At 44.4% G+C, this 25,597-nt stretch overlaps 1 protein-coding gene across 3 annotated transcripts; it reads left to right on the top strand.

Moving 5' to 3' along the window:
• The first annotated feature begins 19,425 nt into the window (after positions 1-19,425).
• Positions 19,426-24,878, top strand: LOC125513462 (SH2 domain-containing protein B-like). 3 transcript variants are annotated; one of them, XM_048678601.1, is made up of 12 exons: positions 19,426-19,699; positions 20,906-21,097; positions 21,335-21,535; positions 21,615-21,704; positions 21,948-22,025; positions 22,110-22,277; positions 22,839-23,165; positions 23,256-23,521; positions 23,623-23,785; positions 23,942-24,288; positions 24,387-24,452; positions 24,543-24,878. In XM_048678601.1, the coding sequence occupies exons 1-12, from the start codon at positions 19,511-19,513 to the stop codon at positions 24,574-24,576; spliced, it is 2,121 nt and encodes a 706-aa protein (XP_048534558.1). In that variant the 5' UTR covers positions 19,426-19,510; the 3' UTR covers positions 24,577-24,878. The 3 variants fall into 3 exon arrangements, with proteins under 3 accessions (XP_048534558.1, XP_048534549.1, XP_048534541.1); XM_048678592.1 differs by having other exon boundaries at positions 23,247-23,521; XM_048678584.1 differs by having other exon boundaries at positions 23,229-23,521.
• The last annotated feature ends 719 nt before the right edge of the window (positions 24,879-25,597 follow it).

Genomic DNA, 25,597 nt, shown 5'->3' with positions numbered 1-25,597 from the left:
TAATGAGTTTAGCATGTCGCCCAAGGACGGGTGCTGGAAGATGTCTGCGGCACTGAATTTGAAGATCGATAAACGATTAGGTTCGGCATACGTGGACTCACATGGTTCAGAACTTACACCCAGAGATGAGTCTGGGGTTCCGGTGACACAAATATTGTGTGAGTTTAAGTCCATGTGCAGCTCCAACATCGGGGAATCTGTGGCCTCCGTGGTGGGGTTGAACCACCAGTCCTTAGATGGCGCCGTATGCTCCGGATCTAAGGCCAGAGCAGTTACAGGAGCTATCTCCTGAATGTGGTCCGATGACAGATTTAGGTCATGTTCATCAAGGTGACCAGGAGCGGTCGCCGCGGTTTCGAATCCAACGAAGATCAAATCTCCATGGATGTCTGCGACGTAGTTCAAGCTCCCAAATCTGACATGATGGCCAGGGGCGTAGCTATCGATCTGCTCTAGATGGCCAAACGAGTTGGCCCGCAGTGCGACGCCGCCGAACATGAAAATCTGTCCGGGAAGGAAGGTTTCTCCTTGGACAGCGTCATTGTTGCCGATTGAAGGGACCATCGAACCTTTTGAGGATGGCACAGTGGAACTCTCAATGAAAGCACCAATGTCGGTGTCAAAACCGGTGGAACTCAGGTAGGGGGTCTCGAACTGTGCGTCTTAGGTCGATGGTAACAGGAGACAGGGGACATGATGTTTACCCAGGTTCGGGCCCTCTCTATGGAGGTAATACCCTACGTCATGCTTGATTGATATTGATGAATATGAGTATTACAAGAGTTGATCTCCCTCGAGATCGTAATGGCTAAATCCTAGAGGCCTAGCTTGTATGGCTATGGTAATGAATATCTATCTCCCCCTCCCCTCCGGACTAAGTCCTCCAGTTTATATAAGACACCGGGAGGATCTAGGGTTACACAAGATCGGTTACAAAGAAAGGAATCTACTTATTTGGTCACCAAGCTTGCCTTCCACGCCAAGGAGAGTCCCATCCAGACACGGGTGTAGTCTTCGGTCTTCGTGTTCTTCACAACCCATCAGTCCGGCCCATAGCTAACAGGTCGGACACCCGAGGACCCCTTAGTCCAGGACTCCCTCACCCACTAAGCTAGATGAAGCATTTCTGGAGCCTGGGTGGATTCAAGCGATGCAAGAGGAATTACATCAGTTCGATCTCAACAATGTGTGGGAACTTGTCAAGCGACCAGACCCTCGCAAGCACAATATCATCAGCACAAAATGGATCTACCGCAACAAGCAAGATGAAAATGGCCTTGTGGTGAGGAATAAGGCATGGCTTGTAGCTCAAGGCTACACACAGGTTGAAGGAATTGATTTCGATGAAACTTTTGCACCTGTTGCTAGACTTGAGGTTATTCGCACATTACTTGCTTATGCTAACCATCATAATATCATCTTATATCAAATGGATGTGAAAAGTGCATTCCTCAATGGTAAGCTTGAGGAAGAAGTATATGTTGCTCAACCCCCAGGTTTTGAGGATCCAAAGCATCCCAACAAAGTCTTCAGACTCAATAAGGCCCTCTATTGCCTCAAGCAGGCCCCTCGGGCGTGGTATGACACTTCGAAGGAATTCCTCATGAAGAAAGGCATCAAACCCGGTTCACTTGACCCAACTCTTTGTTGGAATATGCCCTAGAGGCAATAATAAAATGGTTATTATTATATTTCCTTGTTCATAATAATTGTCTATTGTTCATGCTATAATTGTGTTATCCGGAAATCGTGATACATGTGTGAATAGATAGACCACAACATGTCCCTAGTAAGCCTCTAGTTGACTAGCTCATTGATTAATAGATGGTTACAGTTTCCTGACCATGGACATTGGATGTCATTGATAACGGGATCACATCATTAGGAGAATGATGTGATGGACAAGACCCAATCCTAAGCCTAGCACAAGATCGCGTAGTTCGTCTGCTAGAGCTTTTCTAATGTCAGTATCATTTCCTTAGACCATGAAATTATGCAACTCCCGGATACCGTAGGAGTGCTTTGGGTGTGCCAAACGTCACAACGTAACTGGGTGGCTATAAAGGTACACTATGGGTATCTCCGAAAGTGTCTGTTGGGTTGGCACGAATCGAGACTGGGATTTGTCACTCTGTATGACGGAAAGGTATCTATGGGCCCACTCGGTAAGACATCATCGTAATGAGCTCAATGTGACTAAGGGGTTGGTCACGGGATGATGTGTTATGGAACGAGTAAAGGGACTTGCCGTAACGAGATTGAACGAGGTATCGATATACCGACGATCGAATCTCGGGAAAGTAACGTACCGATTGACAAAGGGAATTGTATACGGGATTGCTTGAATCCTCGACATCGTGGTTCATCCGATGATATCATCATGGAACATGTGGGAGCCAACATGGGTATCCAGATCCCGCTGTTGGTTATTGGTCGGAGAGTTGTCTCGGTCATGTCTGCATGGTTCCCGAACCCGTAGGGTCTACACACTTAAGGTTCGATGATGCTAGGGTTATTAGGAAGATTTGTATGTGATGACCGAATGTTGTTCGGAGTCCCGGATGAGATCCGGGACGTCATGAGGAGTTCTGGAATAGTCCGGAGGTGAAGATTTATATATGGGAAGTCATCATACGGTCACCAGAAATATTCGGGGGTATGCCGGTATTGTACCGGGACCATCAGAGGGGTTCCGGGGGTCCACCGGGAGGGTCCACCTGCCCCGGAGGGCCTTATGGGCTGTAGGTGGAAGGGAACCAGCCCCTAGTGGGTTGGGCGCCATCCCACCCTAGGGCCCATGCGCCTAGGGTTTGGGGGGAACCCTAAAGGGGGGCGCCACCCTTGCTTGGGGGGCAAGCCCCCTCCCCCTTGGCCGCCGCCCCCCTCTAGATCTCATCTAGAGGGGCCGGCCCCCCTTCCCCCTTCTCCCTATAAATAGAGGGGCGAGGGGAGGGCAGCAGCACCACATCCAAGGCGCAGCCCCTCCCCTCCCCAACACCTCTCCTCCTCCGCGTGAGCTTGGCGAAGCCCTGCCGGAGAACTGTCACTCCATCACCACCACGCCGTCGTGCTGCTGTTGGAGCCTTCTTCCTCAACCTCTCCCTCCTCCTTGCTGGATCGAGGCGCGGGAGACGTCACCGGGTTGCACGTGTGTTGAACGCGGAGGCGCCGTTGTTCGGTGCTTAGATCGGATTCGGCCGCGATTTGAATCGCTACGTGTACGACTCCTCCAACTGCGTTCTTGCAACGCTTCCGACTCGCGATCTTCAAGGGTATGAAGATGCACTCCCTTCTCTCTCATTGCCAGTTACTCCATAGATTGATCTTGGTGATGCGTAGAAAAATTTTAATTTCTGCAATGATACCCAACAGTGGCATCATGAGCTAGGTCTATGCGTCGTTTCTATGCACGAGTAGAACACAAGTTGTTGTGGGCGTCAATTTTGTCAATTTACTTGCCGTTACTAGTCTTATCTTGATTCGGCGACATCGTGGGATGAAGCGGCCCGGACCGACCTTACACGTACGCCTACGTGAGACTGGTTCCACCGACTGACATGGACTAGTTGCATAAGGTGGTTAGCGGGTGTCTGTCTCTCCCACTTTAGTCGGATCGGATTCGATGAAAAGGGTCCTTATGAAGGGTAAGTAGAAATTGGCATATCACGTTGTGGTTTTGGCGTAGGTAAGAAACGTTCTTGCTAGAAACCTATAGGAGCCACGTAAAAACTTGCAACAACAATTAGAGGACGTCTAACTTGTTCTTGCAGCATATGTCCTGTGATGTGATATGGCCAAAAGGATGTGATGAATGATATATGTGATGTATGAGATTGATCATGTTCTTGTAATAGGAATCACGGCTTGCATGTCAATGAGTATGACAACCGGCAGGAGCCATAGGAGTTGTCTTAATTTATTTATGACTTGCGTGTCAACATAAACATCATGTAATTACTTTACTTTATCGCTAACTATTAGCCATAGTAGTAGAAGTAATAGTTGGCGAGAAAACTTCATGAAGACACGATGATGGAGATCATGATGATGGAGGTCATGGTGTCATGCCGGTGACAACGATGATCATGGCGCCCCGAAGATGGATATCAAAAGGAGCAAAATGATATTGGCCATATCATGTCACTATTTGATTACATGTGATGTTTATCATGTTTTACATCTTATTTTCTTAGAACGACGGTAGAATAAATAAGATGATCCCTCGCAATAATTTCAAGAAAGTGTTCCCCCTAACTGTGCACCGTTGCTAAGGTCCGTTGTTCCGAAGCACCACGTGATGATCGGTGTGATAGGTTCTAATGTTCGCATACAACGGGTGTAAGCCAGATTTACACACGCAATACAGTTAGGTTGACTTGACGAGCCTAGCATGTACAGACATGGCCTCGGAACACGGAAGACCGAAAGGTCGAACATGAGTCGTATAGAAGATATGATCAACATGAAGATGTTCACCGATGATGACTAGTCCGTCTCACGTGATGATCGGACACGGCCTAGTTGACTCGGATCATGTATCACTTAGATGACTAGAGGGATGTCTATCTGAGTGGGAGTTCATTAAATAATTTGATTAGACGAACTTAATTATCATGAACATAGTCTAAAAATCTTTGCAATATGTCTTGTAGATCAAATAGCCCACGCTAATGTTGCCCTCAACTTTGACGCGTTCCTAGAGAAAACCAAGCTGAAAGACGATGGCAGCAACTACATGGACTGGGTCCGTAACCTGAGGATTATCCTCATAGCTGCCAAGAAATCATATGTCCTTGATGCACCGCTAGGTGAAGCACCTATTTTCCCAGCAGATCAAGACTTTATGAACGCCTGGCAGACGCGCAGTGATGATTACTCCCTGGTTCAGTGTGGCATGCTTTACAGCTTAGAACCGGGGCTCCAAAAGCGTTTTGAGCAACACGGAGCATATGAGATGTTCCAAGAGCTTAAAATGGTCTTCCAAGCTCATGCCCGGGTTGAGAGATATGAAGTCTCCGACAATTTCTATAGTTGTAAGATGGAGGAGAATAGTTCCGTCATCGAGCACATACTCAAAATGTCTGGGTTGCACAACCGCTTTCTCAGCTGGGAGTTAACCTCCCGGATGATGCGGTCGTTGACAGAATCCTTCAGTCGCTCCCACCTAGCTACAAGAGCTTTGTGACGAACTTCAATATGTAGGGGATGGAAAAGACCATTCCTGAGGTATATTCAATGTTGAAATCAGCGGAGGTGGAAATCAAAAAGGAACATCAAGTGTTGATGGTGAATAAAACCACTAAGTTCAAGAAAGGCAAGGGTAAACAGAACTTCAAGAAGGACAGCAAGGGAGTTGCCGCGCCCGGTAAGCAAGCTGCCGAGAAGAAGACAAAGAATGGACCCAAGCCTGAGACTGAGTGCTTTTATTGCAAGGGAAACGGTCACTGGAAGCGTAACTGCCCCAAGTACTTAGCAGATAAGAAGGCCGGCAATGTCAAAGGTATATGTGATATACATGTTATTGATGTGTACCTAACCAGCGCTCGTAGTACCTCCTGGGTATTTGATACCGGTGCGGTTGCTCATATTTGTAACTCAAAATAGGAGCTGCAGAATAAACGGAGACTGGCGAAGGACGAGGTGACGATGCGCGTCGGGAATGGTTCCAAGGTCGATGTGATCGCCGTCGGCACGCTACCTCTACATTTACCTACGGGATTAGTTTTAAACCTCAATAATTGTTATTTAGTACTAGCTTTGAGCATGAACATTGTATCTGGATCTCGTTTAATGCGAGATGGCTACTCATTTAAATCTGCGAATAATGGTTGTTCTATTTATATGAGAGACATGTTTTATGGTCAGCCCCCGCTGGTCAATGGTTTATTCTTATTTAATCTCAAACGTGATATTACACATATTCATAGTGTGAATGCCAAAAGATGTAAGGTTGATAATGATAGTCCCACATACTTGTGGCACTGCCGCCTTGGTCACATTGGTGTCAAATGCATGAAGAAACTCCATGCAGATGGACTTTTGGAGTCTCTTGATTATGAATCATTTGACACGTGCGAACCATGCCTCATGGGCAAAATGACCAAGACTCCGTTCTCCGGAACAATGGAGCGAGCAACCAACTTATTGGAAATCATACATACTGATGTGTGCGGTCCAATGAGTGTTGAGGCTCGCGGAGGCTATCGTTATGTTCTCACCCTCACTGATGACTTGAGTAGATATGGGTATGTCTACTTAATGAAACACAAGTCTGAGACCTTTGAAAAGTTTAAGGAATTTCAGAGTGAGGTTGAGAATCAACGTGACAGGAAAATCAAGTTCTTACGATCAAATCGTGGGGGGGAATATTTGAGTCATGAATTTGGCACGCACTTAAGGAAATGCGGAATTGTTCCACAACTCATGCCGCCTGGAACCCCTCAGTGTAATGGTGTGTCCGAACGTCATAATCGCACTCTATTGGATATGGTACGATCTATGATGTCTCTTGCCGATCTACCGTTGTCATTTTGGGGTTATGCTATAGAGACTGCCGCATTCACTTTAAATAGGGCTCCGTCAAATTTCGTTGAGACGACACCATGTGAATTGTGGTTTGGTAAGAAACCTAAGCTGTCATTTCTGAAAGTTTGGGGATGCGATGCTTATGTCAAGAAACTTCAACCTAAAAAGCTCGAACCCAAATCGGAAAAATGCGTCTTCATAGGATACCCTAAGGAAACTATTGGGTATACCTTATACCTCAGATCCGAAGGCAAGATCTTTGTTGCCAAGAATGGATCCTTTCTAGAGAAAGAGTTTCTCTCAAAAGAAGTAAGTGGGAGGAAAGTAGAACTTGATGAAGTATTACCTCTTGAACCGGAGAGTGGCGCAGCTCAAGAAAATGTTTCGGAGGTGCCTGCACCAACTAGAGAGGAAGTTAATGATGATGATCATGAAACTTCAGATCATGTTGCTACTGAACTTCGTAGGTCCACAAGGACACGTTCCGCACCAGAGTGGTACGACAACCCTGTCCTGGAAATCATGTTGTTAGACAATGGTGAACCTTCAAACTATGAAGAAGCAATGGCGGGCCCAGATTCCGACAAATGGCTGGAAGCCATGAAATCCGAGATAGGATCCATGTATGAAAACGAAGTATGGACTTTGACTGACTTGCCCGATGATCGGTGAGCCATAGAAAATAAATGGATCTTTAAGAAGAAGACAGACGCGGATGGCAATGTGACCATCTATAAGGCTCGGCTTGTCGCTAGGGGTTATCGACAAGTTCAAGGGGTTGACTACGATGAGACTTTCTCACCCGTAGCGAAGCTGAAGTCTGTCCGAATCATGTTAGCAATTGCCGCATTCTATGATTATGAGATATGGCAAATGGATGTCAAAACGGCATTCCTTAATGGTTTCCTTAAGGAAAAATTGTATATGATGCAGCCAGAAGGTTTTGTCAATCCTAAGAATGCTGACAAGGTGTGCAAGCTCCAACGCTCAATCTATGGGCTGGTGCAAGCATTTCGGAGTTGGAACATTCAATTTGATGAGATGATCAAAGCGTTTGGGTTTACGCAGACTTGTGGAGAAGCCTGTGTTTACAAGAAAGTGAGTGGGAGCTCTGTAGCATTTCTCATATTATATGTGGATGGCATACTATTGATGAGAAATGATATAGAATTCTTGGAAAGCATAAAAGCCTACTTGAACAAGTGTTTTTCAATGAAGGATCTTAGAGAAGCTGCTTATATATTAGGCATCAAGATCTATAGATATAGATCGAGATGCCTCATTGGTCTTTCACAAAGTACGTACCTTGACAAGATATTGAAGAAGTTCAATATGGGTCAGTCCAAGAAGGGGTTCTTGCCTGTATTGCAAGGTATGAGATTGAGCACGGCTCAATGTCCGACCACAGCAGAAGATAGAGAAAAGATGAGTGTCGTACCCTATGCCTCGGCCATAGGGTCTATTATGTATGCCATGCTGTGTACCAGACCTGATGTAAACCTTGTCGTAAGTTTGGTAGGAAGGTACCAAAGTAATCCCGGCATGGAACACTGGACGGCGGTCAAGAATATCCTTAAGTACCTGAAAAGGACTAAGGATATGTTTCTCGTTTATGGAGGTGACGAAGAGCTCATCGTAAAGGGTTACGTCGATTCTAGCTTCGACACAGATCTGGATGACTCCAAGTCACAAACCGGATACGTGTATATTTTGAATGGTGGGGCAGTCAGCTGGTGTAGTTGCAAGCAAAGCGTCGTGGCGGGATCTACATGTGAAGCAGGGTACATGGCAGCCTCGGAGGCAGCACAAGAAGCAATCTGGATGAAGGAGTTCATTACCGACCTACGAGTTATTCCCAATGCGTCGGGCCTGATGACTCTCTTCTGTGACAACACTGGAGCTATTTCCATTGCCAAGGAGCCGAGGTTTCACAGGAAGACCAGGCATATCAAGCGTTGCTTCAACTCCATTCGTGAAAATGTTCAAAATGGAGACATAGATATTTGTAGAGTGCATATGGACCTGAATATCGCAGATCCGTTGACTAAACCTCTTCCTCGAGCAAAACATGATCAACACCAGAACTCTATGGGTGTTGGATTCATCACATTGTAACTAGATTATTGACTCTAGTGCAAGTGGGAGACTGTTGGAAATATGCCCTAGAGGCAATAATAAAATGGTTATTATTATATTTCCTTGTTCATAATAATTGTCTATTGTTCATGCTATAATTGTGTTATCCAGAAATCGTAATACATGTGTGAATACATAGACCACGACATGTCCCTAGTAAGCCTCTAGTTGACTAGCTCGTTGATCAATAGATGGTTACAGTTTCCTGACCATGGACATTGGATGTCATTGATAACGGGATCACATCATTAGGAGAATGATGTGATGGACAAGACCCAATCCTAAGCCTAGCACAAGATCGTGTAGTTCGTCTGCTAGAGCTTTTCTAATGTCAGTATCATTTCCTTAGACCATGAGATTGTGCAACTCCCGGATAGCGTAGGAGTGCTTTGCGTGTGCCAAACATCACAACGTAACTGGGTGGCTATAAAGGTACACTACGGGTATCTCCAAAAGTGTCTGTTGGGTTGGCACGAATCGAGACTGGGATTTGTCACTCCGTATGACGGAAAGGTATCTCTGGGCCCACTCGGTAAGACATCATCATAATGAGCTCAACGTGACTAAGGGGTTGGTCACGGGATGATGTGTTATGGAATGAGTAAAGAGACTTGCCGTAACGAGATTGAACGAGGTATCGGTATACCGACCATCGAATCTCGGGCAAGTAACGTACCGATTGACAAAGGGAATTGTATACGGGATTGCTTGAATCCTCGACATCGTGGTTCATCCGATGAGATCATCGTGGAACATGTGGGAGCCAACATGGGTATCCAGATCCCGCTATTGTTTATTGGCCGGAGAGTTGTCTCGTCATGTCTGCATGGTTCCCGAACCCATAGGGTCTACACACTTAAGGTTTGATGATGCTAGGGTTATTAGGAAGTTTTGTATGTGATTAATGAATGTTGTTAGGAGTCCCGGATGAGATCCCGGACATCACGAGGAGTTCCGGAATAGTCCGGATGTGAAGATTTATATATGGGAAGTCATCATACGGTCACCGGAAATATTCGGGGGTATGTCGGTATTGTACCGGGACCACCGGAGGGGTTCCGGGGGTCCACCGGGAGGGTCCACCTGCCCCGGAGGGCCTTATGGGCTGTAGGTGGAAGGGAACCAGCCCCTAGTGGGCTGGGCGCCATCCTACCCTAGGGCCCATGCGCCTAGGGTTTGGGGGGAACCCTAAAGGGGGGCGCCACTCTTGCTTGGGGGGCAAGCCCCCTCCCCCTTGGCCGCCCCCCCCCCTCTAGATCTCATCTAGAGGGGCCGGCCCCCCTTCCCCCTTCTCCCTATAAATAGAGGGGCGAGGGGAGGGCAGCAGCACCACATCCAAGGCGCAGCCCCTCCCCTCCCCAACACCTCTCCTCCTCCGCGTGAGCTTGGCGAAGCCCTGTCGGAGAAGTGCCACTCCATCACCACCACGTCGTCGTGCTGCTGTTGGAGCCTTCTTCCTCAACCTCTCCCTCCTCCTTGCTGGATCAAGGCGCGGGAGACGTCACCGGGCTGCACGTGTGTTGAACGTGGAGGCGTCGTTGTTCGGTGCTTAGATCGGATTCGGCCGCGATCTGAATCGCTACGTGTACGACTCCTCCAACCGCGTTCCTGCAACGCTTCCGACTCGCGATCTTCAAGGGTATGAAGATGCACTCCCTTCTCTCTCATTGCTAGTTACTCCATAGATTGATCTTGGTGATGCGTAGAATTTTTTTAATTTCTGCAACGATACCAACACTCTTTTCACCAAAGCTTATGATGATGAATTATTCGTGTGTCAAATATATGTTGATGATATCATTTTTGGCTATACTGGCCAACGTTACAGTGATCAATTTGCCTATATGATGAGTGAAGAATATCAAATGTCCATGATGGGAGAATTTAAATTCTTCTTAGGTCTTTAGATTCGTCAACAACGAAATGGTATCTTCATATCTCAGGAGAAATACCTCAAGGATGTGTTGAGGAAATTCGGCATGCAAGATTGCAAAGGCGTCAAAATCCCTATGCCCACAAATGGCCATCTATGCACTGATGAAAATGGTATTGACTTCAATCAAAAGGTATACCGCTCCATGATTGGCTCTTTATTGTATTTATGTGCATCTAGGCCAGATATTATGCTTAGTGTTTGCATGTGTGCCCGTTTTCAAGCTACACCGAAGGAATCACACCATAAGACTGTGAAGCATATTCTTCGATATCTAGTTCACACTCCAACACTTGGATTATGGTATCCCAAGGGCTCGGCTTTTGATCTCATTGGATATTCAGATTCTGACTATGTTGGTGATCGTGTGGACCGCAAGTCAGCATCAGGCACATGCCATTCCCTCGGACGATCCTTGGTCTATTGGTCTTCGAAGAAACAGAACTGCGTATCACTTTCTACTGCTGAAGCTGAGTACATTGCTTCTGGTTCGTGCTCTGCTCAATTGCTATGGATGAAGCAAACTCTCAAGGACTACGGCATCAATGTGAAGAATGTGCCACTCTATTGTGACAATGAGAGTGCTATCAAGATTGCTCATAACCCAGTTCAGCACTCGAAGACAAAGCACATTCAGATCCGTCATCATTTTCTTCGTGATCATGTGTTGAAGGGCAATATCTCCATCAAGCATGTGAAGACTGAAGAACAACTAGCCGATATCTTCACAAAGCCCTTGGATGAAAAGAGATTTAGCAAGTTGCGGTGTGAACTAAACATTTTAGAATCTTCGAATGTCCTTTGAAAAGGACACACATCCTAACACTTACACAAATTGATGACTTAGATGTGCAACACACAAAGTAACGTTTTTCTTCGATCAATGAAGACTGACCCTCTAAGTGTGAAGAATTTGATTCTCAGAGCCCTACGACAATTGTACGCGGCGTCTGAAATCAACATTCTTATACGATGGGTCACTCCACCAACAAAAGTTGAAAATCTTCAATTTGAGTTTTTCTTCAGTCTTGAAATTCCTCAGTTGATTTCGTCAACTTTGCAATGTCTTTACTCTCTCCGTTGTTTTTCTTCATTGACTATACATATTATATATGAGTTTATGTCCTCTACAACATTCACTTATAGCTATTTCTTCAAATTGATCTTTCTGCTAAGTGAATGTGATCGGACCCTTCCCCCTCTATGCTACACTCAACCCAGTCTGTTCAAAAATTCTTCATGTGTGTTCTATTTGAAACCCGTTCAAAATCTTCATTGTGTCCTTGTCAGCTGAAGATTCTGCGAGCGAAACCTTAAACTATTCTAATCTGAATTTTCGGTTGTTGCCGCCTAAACCGTTCCACATCCCACGATAATACTTATCTATTCACCCACGATCACTCACGATCTCCACCTCTCTGTATGTGGGTGACACATGTCACAAGGATGAGAAAGGGCAGGGGCACGTTCGTCCATTTTCCTCGGGCGAGCTGTTTTTCACCGTGGCTATAAATACCCCCTTCCCTTCCTCAGTCTGTTTTTACTCCGCTCGACCTCACTCCGTCGCTCAATCTCGCAAAACCTAGCGCCACCGCTACTTCCATCATCGCCGGTGAGGAAGAGCTTCGCTGCCTCGACCTCATCGCCGTCGTACTCGCGTCGGCCACAGATTTCTTCACTCCGCCGCCGCCGTAGCTGTCTTCCTCTGCCAAGTTAGGGTGTGGAAGATCTGGACTGATGAACTTCCAATCTACATTCCCAGTTCGTCGTGTTCTTCGTCAAGGGTAATTAAAAGCTACTTTTACTGCCCTTATTGATTCCAGTGATTTCTTCAAAATCTTCAAAAGGTGTTTATTCTTCAATCTTCAATCTTCACTCTAAACACCTCACACAAACATATGTTCTTGATCTATTTACCTAAGCCATATTTTTCTTCAAGATTCCTCAATCATGTGGATTTTCAATCTATACAACTCTGGAACCTAAGACAAAGAATGCTTAGTGAAATTCCTCAAGACTCATCTGGTCAAATTCCTCAAACTTGTTCTTATTTGCAAAAAACTTCTGAGAACGCATATGACCTCTCAAAATTCTTCGCACCTATACTCTGTTTACAGGTACTCATGTCCACTGATGAATCACTAGGTTCTCGTCAACTTAACTCATTTGCAGCGTTCCTCGAAGAAAGACTGCATACCTCTTCAGAGAACTCAATAGTTCAAAATCCTCAGCTGGAGAAAATGGCAGATGGCAAGAAACCTCAGAATGAAGGCAAGAAATTGGAAGTCAACACTGCCTTTGAAATCCCTGATGACATCTATGCAGGGTATTGCACTCTACATGAGGCAATTCATGGAAAGGAAACGAAGAATGAGCGCAAGGTGCGCATTCAAAAGATTGAAAAAAGATGGGCTAGAGAATGGAGGGAATATCGCTATGTCACTCCCAAGTACATGAAGAAATTCGCTGTACACCCTCCATGCCCAGGACCTCCACTGGCACCAGGCCAAGTTGCTGATCCCTCTAGCATCATACGAGGTGAGGAATTTCCCGCTGAATGGGCCAAGCATCAAGCTAAAGTGGCCAAAATGGCAAAAGATGCAGTGAAGAAATTCAATGAAGATACTGTTGCTGCCTCTACTGAGGCCTCTGCTAGCAAGTCCAAGAAGGCCATGCCAAAGAAGCTCACACATAAGCCCAGTGCTTCTTCTTCAATGCCCTCACGACCAAGCTCCTCACCTATGCCCTCACGACCCAGTTCTGTAAAGCCCTCGGGGCCAATTCCTCAAGCTGCCCCAGTTCCTCAAGCTTCAAAACCCTCAGCTCCTCTGGCAAAGTCCTCAGCACCTGTGCATATCGCCTTGTGTCAAAGGACCACGGGCAAATCAATTGCCTCAGGAGCCTCTGCAAGTTCTTCAGCTCCTCCGCATTCCTCAACAGGCCCCACATTGCTGAAGACTAAGGCCACTGTTGGACGAGGCACTAGACCAAGTCCTCACAAGAAGCAGGTCGCCTTTCAAGTACCATCCACTGATGACGAAGCTGATGATGATGAACTCGCTGAAATCATCAGAGACAGACAACAGAGGGCTGCTAGAGCCAAAGGCACAAATGTGCCATTGATGTTGGATTCCAAGCTGATCCTTGAGTATATTGATCTCTGGCACAAGGATTCTAACACACCTTTGCCCGACTTCAATCTCACTCCTGGCCAAAGTCACATGCTGACCGCATTCATTGGCGAAGAAAAGTGGAAATTTGAGAAGGCCAGGCAGTTGAAGAAAGCACAGTACAAGAAGGAGCATTTTCTGAAGAAAAATGTTGTCAACATGACAACTGATGAACTTGTGGCTATCCAAATTGAGATCAAAGGACTCAGTGATGAATTCAACGTCTACCGCGCAGACTGGCTTGGAGCCAAAGTCAGATTTATGAAGTTGGCTGAGAAATTTACTTCAAAAGCTGAATCTCCTCAGCGTGAAGCATCTGCTCAGCCCACTAAAGAACATGTCAGCACCGCTGATGAAAATCAGGCTGCTGATGAAACTGCTAGTACCAGGGCTGATGACTTCATTCCAGCCGCTGATGAAATTGCCAGGGCAACCACTAGTGTTGCACCTGAGGAACAATCCAGGCCAGCTGAGATATCAACCGCTGAGCTTGAATAAATTGAACCAACCAGGCCAACTACATCAGTTGTGCCTGAGGTGAATGAACATATTTCCTCTGCTCCTCCTACACCAACAGCAAGTCCAGTTCTTCCTTCTGCCTCAGAAACGAAGAAAACCAAGGCTGTGGAGCGAGGAGCAGTGAAGAAAAGGAAAGCATCTACTTCATCAGATTCTTCAGCACCGAAGAAGATGAAGAAATTGACAAGCTCTTTTGAGAATCCAATTGATGCTATTCCAGTTTCAAGCATGCCATTAAAGGAACTCGTTCCCTTTGGTGAGGATTATGTGATCCCTAGCGGATCTGATGAAGATGTTCCTTCTGCTGCTTCTTCAGAGCAGTTGGACGAAGAAATTAAAGCAGATAATATCCCTTCAACCTTAGTCATCTCATCGCCTATGCCTTAATTCACAGCTGAAGAGGCATGTGTTGAAGAATTGAATGAAGAAGATGAAGATGTGAACATTGGGTGCTCCACTCCAGTGCTGAATGATGATTATTGGGATAGTCAGCACCCCAACTCCCCGCTCTTCACGCCACTGCAACAAATCCCTCAGTCCCCAGTGCACACTAAAGTTCAAATGGGTTCTGCAGATCATCACTTCACTCCTTCCATTCATGAAGAAATTCCAGCCACTAGTGCTGATGTTAATGTTGATGAAGAATTGAAGACCCAGGCTGCTACTGAAGCAGAAACTGAAATTCCTCAGCCTGTGGTTCCGGAGAATGTGATTCCTGAGGCTATGATGACCTTGACTGACACTCCTCAGCCCAAGCCGAAGAATCCCTTCTCCAAGAAGCAAAAAATTCAAGGCTGATGACTTCTTTCATGAGCATGTATTCTTCACAGATTACAATCCATATGACACTGCTCGTCTGCGAAGGAAGCGCTTCTGGACTGCAAGCCAAGCCAACTTCTATTCTTCACTGCTTTTCGATAAGGACAAAGTATTTGATCATGCGCATACATGTGGACATGGAATCACTGTCTTACTTCGCACCAGTTCTCAGTGTGCTTCATGAAGCTGGGCTGCTGAACTTCTGCACCGACATCGTAGACTGGAATGAAGAGCTAATTCTTCAGTTCTACCGATGCTGCACATCACAAGAAATGCTCAAGATGTGAATTCTTGGGTGTTGGACTGGATGACCGATAACACTCACTTCAAAGCACCGACCTCTGAATTGCTTCATGCCTTGCTTGTCAGTCCTCCCCTTGAAGGTGCGCAGCTGATCTATCATGAACCTGAGCTTTTAGATCACTACATGCAAGTGCTGATGAAACCGCTGAAGCCTGGTCAAGCCCCAAGGACCAAATTCCTCGTGAAGGAATTGTTGTATGTGCCACAGACTGTCTATCGCATTCTGACCAAGACGTTGAGTCCAATCAAAGGCCACGACTCGAATGACGAAGAGGTCGCTGGCATCATGAAGAATTTGCTTTTTTAATATCATCCATGGAGTTCCAATCAACTACCATGATTTCTTCATGAGGACTCTGGCAAATGTTGCATTATCGCCTTTTGAGTTGAAGCCTTGTGCTCCTTGGATTATGAGATTCCTCAGATCAAGGTCTTTAATCAATTACAAGGCTGATTTGCAGAATCACGTCAGCTATTTGCCCCCAATTGAAGTCTTCAAGCGACTATTTCCTCATCTGATGAGAAGGGCAAGGCACCTACTGTTATCGATGAAGGCATTCGTCCATTGGATGGTCAGTTCCGCAAAGTTGCATCTTACTCCACCAATGATGACTCTGCCACTCATGACTCTACCGCCAATGCTTCAAAGCAACATCCTCAAGCCACAGCTCCAAGGGTATTGACTGATCGTGAGCTTCTCCTCAGTCTTCACCAGAAGGTCGATCGCAGCTACGAATGGGTCAAGCGTCAATTTGGTTCAATTCTTCAGAACATGACCATCACTCAGAATTCAGTGAAGAAGAACCATTACTACCTCCATGAAGTATTTGATCGCACCTGGGCTGTTATGTCTCATCTCTATGGTGAAGATGATCTCAACAAGATGGGCTTCAAGCAGGACTTTGACTGGTCTCAGCCACCTTCGAAGAATTTCAAGAAGGTTAAAGTTCCTCATTTGGTGGCCAGCTCTTATTCTTCATCGCGCGAGACGGATGAGCATGAAGATTTGGACGACACTGCGGCAGGCCCTACTTCAACAACCGACCCCAACAATGTTGGCGCTCCTCCATCGACTCAGTGCTGATATTCTTCAGGGGTGTTACTCCTCACTTTTCATCCCTTTTGGTCATTCGATGACAAAAGGGGAGAAATTTTGAGTTAGTCTTCAAGCGAGTCTATTTATATGGGCATTTTTTTTGCTAAGTTACAACTCTCGTTCTTCTGAAGATTTATTGGATCGAGTTGTAAACTTAAGTCCAATGGTGGTCTGATACTTTTGATATGTTCTTCTGCATGCTATTTCCTCATGTATAATAATGCACGCATGCTGAATTACATCAGCCATCATATTTCATCATGCATTTCAAATTCTTCATATCATATGTTAAATGCGTGTATGAATTACAAGATATAGGGGGAGATCTCCATGATTCTACTATTCAAATGTGCATTGCTTCAAAAGCAAATTCCTCACTATGCACATCTTCAGGGGGGTTCTTTTATATCTTGCAATCAAATTCCTCAATATCAGTATTTACACTTCATATGTTTATCCCCGTTGAAAACTTAACCTATATTGTCACCAATCATCAAAAAGTGGGAGATTGTAAGTGCATCTAGTGCCCCTTAGTGATTTTGGTGTACTGAAGACTTATAGATTAAGGGACTAATGGGTTTGTGAGTGTACATAGGACTATAAGTCTATGCGGAGTTTGATATTTACAAAGAAAGTCGACCCCTAAAAATGAATGTCTTCAACTGAAGACATTGGATTTCTGAAGACTTTCTGAAGACTTTGAAAGTGAAGAAATTGGTGTGACCGTGAAGACTTGATATTCATGTGAGGAACATGAAGCGTGAAGACTTTTGTTTTCGTAGTTTCATTTTCTCTTTCTTAAGTCATAGAAAACACCGTACTGTTAAAGGGGGTCGAGGTAAAACTAATGAAAACTTTCCAGGTGATGCTCATCTCAAAATTCTACACCTACCAATCCCTTTGAGTGAAGCCATTGAAAATCTCATACAGTTCAGTCAATTTCTTTAGTGACAGAGACGAAGATCTTCTGGTCTCTGAGGAATTTGTCCTGACTGAGGAGTTAGGAATTCGCCAATGCGGATTGCCTACAAGTGAGGAACATGATAGCCCTGAGAAATTTGAATCTCAAATTTCTGACCGTTGTTGTGCTATGCGTCAGCTGTCCCAAAATATCTTATCCACCTAACGGTCATATCATTGAAGGGCATTTATGTCTTATCATGTCGGGCTGGTCCCTAGGCTATAAATAACCGCCCCCTACAATCACTAGCTGGTTGGCTGCTCCGCGAGAAACTGACACTTGTCATTGAGAGCATCCCATCCTCCGAGGACTTTGAGTAAAAATTATCAAAAGAGAGAAAAACACAAAACCCCAAACCAAACACCTACAAACCCAAAGTGATTGAGCATCACTGAAGAGATTGTTCTTGTGTGGAACCGACGCTTGTTACTTTTGAGGATTGTGCATCCTCGAGACGTTTAGGCGTCATGGTCTAGAGCATCCAAGAGGAAATTGTGGATCGACAAGTGACCGAGTTTGTGAAGGTTTGGAAGTCACCTGAAGACTTACCATGAGTGTTTGGACGAGGTCTGTGTGACCTTAGTTCAAGGAGAATACGGTGATGACTGTGTGTCCGGAACTGTGTGTCCTCAGGTTTAAATACCTAGCCGCTCTAACTAGACGTACAACTGTCACAGCAGTTGGAACTGGTCTATCAAATCTTTGTCTTCACCGAGCTAACCGGTTCTATTTCCTCAACCCTTTCATTCCTTTATTACTGTGTTGTGTACCTGTTCATATCTGTTTGAAGACTTTGATTGAAGACATTCTCAATTTCCTTAGTTCAATTTCTTCAGTCTGTTTGTCTTCATTCTGTTTTATCATGTGCTTACGCTTTCTGTACTCTGTGTTTGTTTTCTATTCATCATGATGTCCATGCTTATGTTATGTCATGTCTGCATCTGAGTACTTATTCCGCTGCAAGTAGTTCTTCGCTTAGAAATTTCCCCATCCTGAAATTCGTCAGTAAAGAATTCATAAACATCGCCTATTCACCCCCCTGTAGTCGACTTAACGCACTTTCATGAACCAAGTCTAAAATTGTATAGCTTAATCGAACGGAAGCAAATTAGAGAACATACTAAATTAAAATAATTAAATGACAAAGCTCCTTGAGAAATTATTGACCCAGTTAAAATTGGATGACCCAATTTCAAATTGAAGACCTCAATTGATTATGAGCCCGCCCTTGAAAATTAGGAAGCGTGGTGTATGTAATATGATTCCGAGAAAAATAGATGTTATGAAGACTAGTATGTTTCTTTAGATTATGAGAGGGTGCACAATACTAATGTGTTTTACAAAGTGGTTGTTGCTGATTAATTTATGAGATCGTCGATCTAGTCAAAATCATGATCAAATCTAAACTTAATATCTCAACTAAATGAGAGAGCTCGTTAAGAAATAGCTGATCTAGTTAAGATCATGAATCAAATTTAAAATTGAACACCTCATTTTAAATGGGTGGGCTCCAAAATTAGGAAACACGGTGAATTAGATGATTCAAAAAAAAAAGATGCTATGATAAATCATGTGTTTTCTAGTGGGTTCATGGAACTGATATGTTTTTACAGGCTCGTTCCTGTTGATTAATTGTTGATAGAGTCAAAATCATGAATCAAATCTAATATTAAGCACCTCAAATGAAAGAGAGAAGCCTTTAAGAAATAGTTGACCCGATAAAAATCATGAACCAAATTCAAATTAAAAATCTCAACTGAATGGATGGGAGGGCTTCAAAATCAAGAAGCATAGTGAATTAGATGATGATAAGACATCTCAATCCTACGTTTTCCGTTTCTAATCTAGAGCCTTCGAGATGAAAAAAACGTGGAATCAACGCTTGGCATCTGACGGCAAGGAGCAACCCAAGTTTTCATATCCAACGGCTTCAGATAGCAGTATCCCACTCCCCCGGCCGTCACCGAACATACCGTTAACCATTTCGTAGCGGAAGCGGGACCAATAAAACCCTTGCCTCCGCCGAACTACGGTGCGGCGGTCCCGGGATGGCGGCGCCGGCAGAACCCGGTGGAATCGAGGGCTACCTCGGCCTCCGCGACGTGCGGGTCGAGCTGGACCTGGGTAAGGCCCGAGGCGGGGGAGAAGGAGGCGAGGGCGCGGGGGGAGGATTCGCCGTCTGCTTCTGGCTCTACCTCTCCGGCTCCGCGAGGCCTTCCCCGGTTATCCTTCACCAGGTTCGACTAGATTCGAGTCATTTGGTTGTTCCCCAGTTTTAGGAGATCGTTAGGCGTTACGTTGCTGTAGGAATTTTGATTTTCTGACTTGTGAGTGCGCGCGAAGAGCGGATTCTGTCTTTTTTGGGGGAGGGGAGTTTCTCGGTCTGCTGTAACGCGTGCTTATGGTTGTCCCGTGGATACTACATCCTGCAATTGGTAGGTGGTTGGTGCATTTACATTATACTAGGATTCATCAGTCGGTCCATGTGATGGGTTCACAGGCCCATCCTGTGGCACACTGAGCAGTATGGCAAAAATCTTGATAGGACCATTAAGAATGGGTGCTGCTATACATCTCTTTTTAATCGAGAGACTAGCCAGGACTGGCCCTTGGCAGCATATATTTTAGTAAAAGAAACAACCCTGAGCACCTCCCGGACTCCAGGGCTCAAACATGGGCGGGCTGATCGCGCACTCGCACGCCTTACCAACGGTTATCACATCTCTTTTTTACCGCGGGAAGTTTTGTAGTAATTTATTTAGGATGGACATCTCTTTTTTAGCGCGGGAAGTTTCGTAGTAATTTATTTAGGATGGGTGCAATAAGAATGTTTTTTGTTCGGCGATTAGACCTGAAATGCAATCCTAGGTTTCCATGTGTAGCCTGCCAAGACTTGTATTGAACTGATAGAAATTTGATTTTGTGATTGCGCACGAGGAGCAAATTATACCTTAGGGAGGGGAGTTTATCGGTCTGCTGTGACGCGTGCTTATGGTTGTGCTGTGGATGCTGCAGCCTGCAATTGGTAGGTCGTTGGTGCATTTCAATTATACGGATTCATTGGTCGATCTGTGTGAGAGGTTGGCCCCCGTTATGTCGCACACTGAGCAGTATGCAAAATCTTCATTGGGCCATTAGGAATGGGTTCTACATCTCTTTTTAATCGAGACAAGTCAGGACTAGCCCTTGGCGGCACATTTTAATATTAGAAATAACCCTGAGCACCTCGGGGAGTCCGAGACTCAAACTTGGGCGGGCTGGTTGTGCACTTGCACGCCTTGCCAACGGAGCGATACTCTGTTCTCGTCACATCTCTTTTTTGGATGGGTGTAAGAAGATTTTTTTTTTGTTCGGCGATAAGAACTAAACTGCAATTCTAGGTTTCCATGTGTACTTCTCCCAAGATTTGTATTGAACTGATGGGAATTCTCAATTTTTTGCAGATAACTGCAGGAGATGGCAATAAGTTGCCATTTCTTGCTTTAAGTGAAGGAAATAAGCTGCTTCTCTTCCCATTGCTGAGTTTGCACAAGCAAGCTCCTAGTTCCTCTAATTCCTCTCCATGGACTGACACGACCTATATATCGGCTGTAAATGAATGCCCTCTTGAGCACTGGATACACATTGGATGCGAGGTATGCTGCAAGCATGAATGTCTGTAACATGCCTTTTGTGTTGCTGAATATCCTTGGATTGGTTGAGTCAGCAGAAGTATCCATTTAATGTTTTTCCACACTTCCTATTTTTCTCCTGCATATACTTGTTTTTCACTTATGTGCAACACACTGACAGGCTCCAAATGGCAATCTTCCTTTACGTTTACAACCATTGCTTTATTTAATATGTTTTGCAAAACTGTGCCCCCATGTCAGGTTACTGAAAATGTTATGCGCCTTCACATTGATGGCGATCTAGTTGCCGAGGCTCATCTTTGTTCACTATCTAGCCAGCTAGACAATCAAGATGATGCATACCAAGTTTGCTTACTTGGAAACAATGGCAAGGTCGACGGCTATGTCTACAATGTCCAAGTGCTATCTATGCTAGGAGCCATACAGGAGCAATACACAGAGGTGATGCAGCTTAGCTAATAGTAAGACATTATTTTTTTCTTCTTCTGTAAAGGTGAAAACTTACAATTATTTTTTGCAGAATCCACCGTCTAAGCTATCTATTGACTACTCGTGCTGCGACGGAATTGAGGAAGGCGATGATGGCATTTGGTGCATTGTCGGTGGGAAGGTAGACCAAATTCCGTCTCCTGGCACAAACTATTTATCCTATCTTTATTTCAACTATTTTACGCACAGCAAGAAATGTTTCTGCATTTCTATTATGTTTAACCTGTAAAAATGTGAAAGATAACCTGAGAGCTGCAGTGAGTTGCAGAAGATAATGCTGAGCTATGTTTATTCTATGTACAAATCACATAATATTCTAAATAACCCTGACTGTTGTTTTAATGGTCGAAATTGGTTTCTGTAGGCTTCTTGTCGGAGGAACTTCATGTTGGAAGTAGTACTAACGAACGCTTTTGGTGAACATATGAACAAGGATACACAGGTTTTTGATTATCTTCTTTTTGGTACATTTTAGCAAGTGTGCTACTTGTTTGTTTGCTGACTTAAGAAATGAATCGTCTTCTAGATTGTTGCTTCACTTGTCTATGCTGACAATGGAGCATTAGTCGAGAAATCAAGGGATGATGCAGAACCTCCCCTACTGATTGCTTGCGAAGGACTTGAATACCCAGCTGAAAGCAGGCCTCTTCCAATTCTTCGTGGGCGTGCACTATTTAAGCTCAAGATATCTCAGGTGGGTTTCTCCATATGCTGAATTCCTACAAATATTGATTGCTTCAGTTTGGTTATTGCTCTGTAGCAGCAACATAGTGGTATGAGGCCGTATCTGTAACACTGCAGCCATTGTGATCCTGAAGCAGACTGCTACACAATGCTCCATCTTAGTTAAACGCTTTACAATAGCATCTTGTTTTGCACCCCCCCCCCCCAGTTTTCCAGCAGGAAGGAAAAAAAAAGGTTGCTATTTATGCCATGTGCCTTGAATATTTTGTTCATTAAATTCACTTGAGTTAAAGGTGTAACAAAATGTTCGGCAACTTGAATCTGAAATACATATCTGCCAAAAAGAAAGAAAAGGCTGAAATGTCTATAGAAGCTTTCGTTGTGGCCCAGTATGGCCCTGGATTTGCGCAGGTGCTATATAGTATGTACAAGTGAAGGCTTATACTGTCAGAAGTACCATGTTTGTCTCAATGAACCTACATATACGATTTTATGATTTTTTTAACTGGATTTTATGCTATGATTTTGCTTGGTTGATCTTCGTTCATGACATTTGATCCAATTGTTGCAGCTCTCTTCTAAATGTGACAATAAGCTGTTCCGCGTTTATTTCTCAACACTTCACACACGCAAATATCCTTTTCTGGAGGCATCTTCCAAGCCAATTCGCTGTATATCCCGAGGCCGCCCCAGCCGTCCATTGAGTGCTGCAAAGCGGACAAGTTCTGCAACAGTCGATGAAATTCATTTGTTTAACAATGGACAAGGTCTTGATCGTGATGGCAAAGCAAATTCTTGCTCACTGTCTCATGATCAAAGTTCAGTGGCGTGTTTGCATCCATCCAAGTTTCTCAAGGTAGAAGGCGATGGAACAGAGACTCACAAAATGGTATCCCAGGTAGTCAATCTGCTAGATTGTGGTACTTCTGAAATTGTGCTTAATTTCACTTGAACTTCGTAGTTAATGGTTTGTTTGCAGAGTAAGCAGGCTAGAAAGATGGTAGTGGAAGCACAAAGTGTCAGAACTGAATCTACGATGTCAGACTCCGACAGCATTGATGCGAGAAGTTCTTGGAGTGGATCAGATAAGGATGAAGCTGAAACTCTTTCAGATGCTATGATCTTCAGATATTGTCTAGAAGGAACGTATGAGCGGTCAACATTTCTTAAAAGTGCAGCTTCTTCCATCAATGTGGACGATTTGATCACACTTGCAAATGAGGTCTCTTTGTATAGTGGATGCTCCCATCACAGGTAGTCTTATATTTTTTTTGTTTTATGTATTTTATAAGATAAGGAGGTTCCTCTCCCTCTTTATCACTAACAATAACATGCATTTGCATTTTTCTCTAAAGAAACCAAATATTAATTTCAAAGCAATTGCTTGAAGAGGGTGCTGTAACTTGGAGCATAATCTCAAAGAACAAGGAGCGTGCTCTTTGGTCATCTGCAGTTCCTGAAATCATGTCAAAATTTATGGACATCGCGCATTCTACGAACAGAGGTTTGTCAGAACAGGTAGATCCACTTACTTCTGTATGAGGTCTCAACACCTTTACCCCTCATTTTTTGAGAGGGGTATACATTAACTCAGTAGGAGGGTTCTGTTGTCAATTATTTGTGAGTAGCACAAGAATAGATGTTTGATTCCATAACACATACTATTTATTATAGGATCTGGAGGTTTTAAAAGGAATTGCTGGCTGTGGGGCTGATCTTGGAAGGAACGAATTTGATAGGCTATGGTATTGGCTATACCCAGTGGCCGTTTCTCTGTCGAAAGATAAAATCAACAGCCTATGGGGTTGCACTGCACCTGCGTGGATAGAGGGATTGATTACAACAGAGGAAGCCGAGAATGCGCTAAGAAGCTCCAGGGAACTGCTCAAGAAGCCGGGAACATTCGTTCTCAGATTCCCTACCACACGAAGCTGGCCACATCCAGATGCTGGAAGCCTCGTTGTCACCTATGTTGGCTCCGATAACTCAATTCACCACAGACTTCTCTCCCTGGATGTCAGGTGCGCTCCTATCAGCGACCTCGTTTGGTGATACTTTTTATCCCATACTCAAGTTCGGTTACTGAAAGTGAAATCCATTTTTTTTCTGCTGGATGCAGCGATGCTAGGGCTGGGAGTCTACAAGATTTGCTGCTGCAGGAGCCTGAACTACTCCAGTTAGGCAGGCAAGCACACTGAACCTCCATTCAGCGAACCCTTTCTGAATAAATAGTTGAAGCTATCACCATTCTCATTCTGGCTCAACTTGAATGCAGGGTTGATCGCCTACCGACTGCCATGAAATATTAATGCAGTGTGCTATAAGAGGCAATGCAGCAAACTGAAGTTCATCACAAGCCAGAGAAGATGAAGAGTTCATGGCATGCTTCCCAAAGGCAGCCATGGGAGTAGTTAGTCGATTTTCTGATAGGCTGTTGCCCTGTATAATTTTGTAAACCAAGCGATTTACTTAGCAGAAATAGATGACCCTAGTGTACAATTAGACATTACGCTAGTCAAACCAGACGGTCCAGTTTGTTCAGTTCGTGTATATAAACTGAAATTTTGGAATGCAGATTTTCCTTTTTGCAAGTAGTTTCTTGCACATCCCATTCTAGTTTCCCCATTTCGAAGTTTCTTATTGATAAAAGTAGAAAAATGCTCCGTGGGGCAGCGGAAATGTTCTAAATTAAGCTGTTTGCAAGGCACATGCGCATGGTCGACGTAAAGATTACGTGCTGGTAAAACATAGGGTTCAACTAATTTGTTGCGTACAGATGCCAAGAGTACACCCTGAAACCAACTTGTTAAAATAAACAAATTCCATGACAACTATACTGGACTTGACTGGATTTGCAAGTTAATCCTTCTGATCTAAATTAATTGATGCAATTATGGTACAACTTTATGCTTTAGTACTGAAGTTGTACTAAAGCTGCGGCAATTAATTTGAATAGGGGGGGTACTTGAATTGAGCAGACAGCCATCACTACAGACGGCTAAAGATTAAAATAAAAAAATGGTAGTTAAAGCCATTGACATTTTATCAAACAAGATGAAAACATGATTGAAACGAGGTTTGCAATGGTTGGAAACAAGGCATATGGTTCATAGGTTCACTAGTGTCAATTCTCAACATGAAAAATTCATTAAAATACATGATACACCATCACAAAGTCCCTCATTGGATCAAACCTGGATGAGATCTGTCAGGTGTGCAGAGTGCTAACAACCTCAAAGTTGTCTTCCTAATCTTAATATACTAAGCCACTCCAATATCAGCACAAGCAACCACAGAAATTATACTACAACAACACCATATGATCCTTAT

The sequence above is a fragment of the Triticum urartu genome, chromosome 1 (assembly GCF_003073215.2).
Source record: "Triticum urartu cultivar G1812 chromosome 1, Tu2.1, whole genome shotgun sequence".
Taxonomy (NCBI): domain Eukaryota; kingdom Viridiplantae; phylum Streptophyta; class Magnoliopsida; order Poales; family Poaceae; genus Triticum; species Triticum urartu.
The sequence above is the reverse complement of the archived record's forward strand: the minus strand, read 5'-3'. Positions and strand labels throughout refer to the sequence as shown.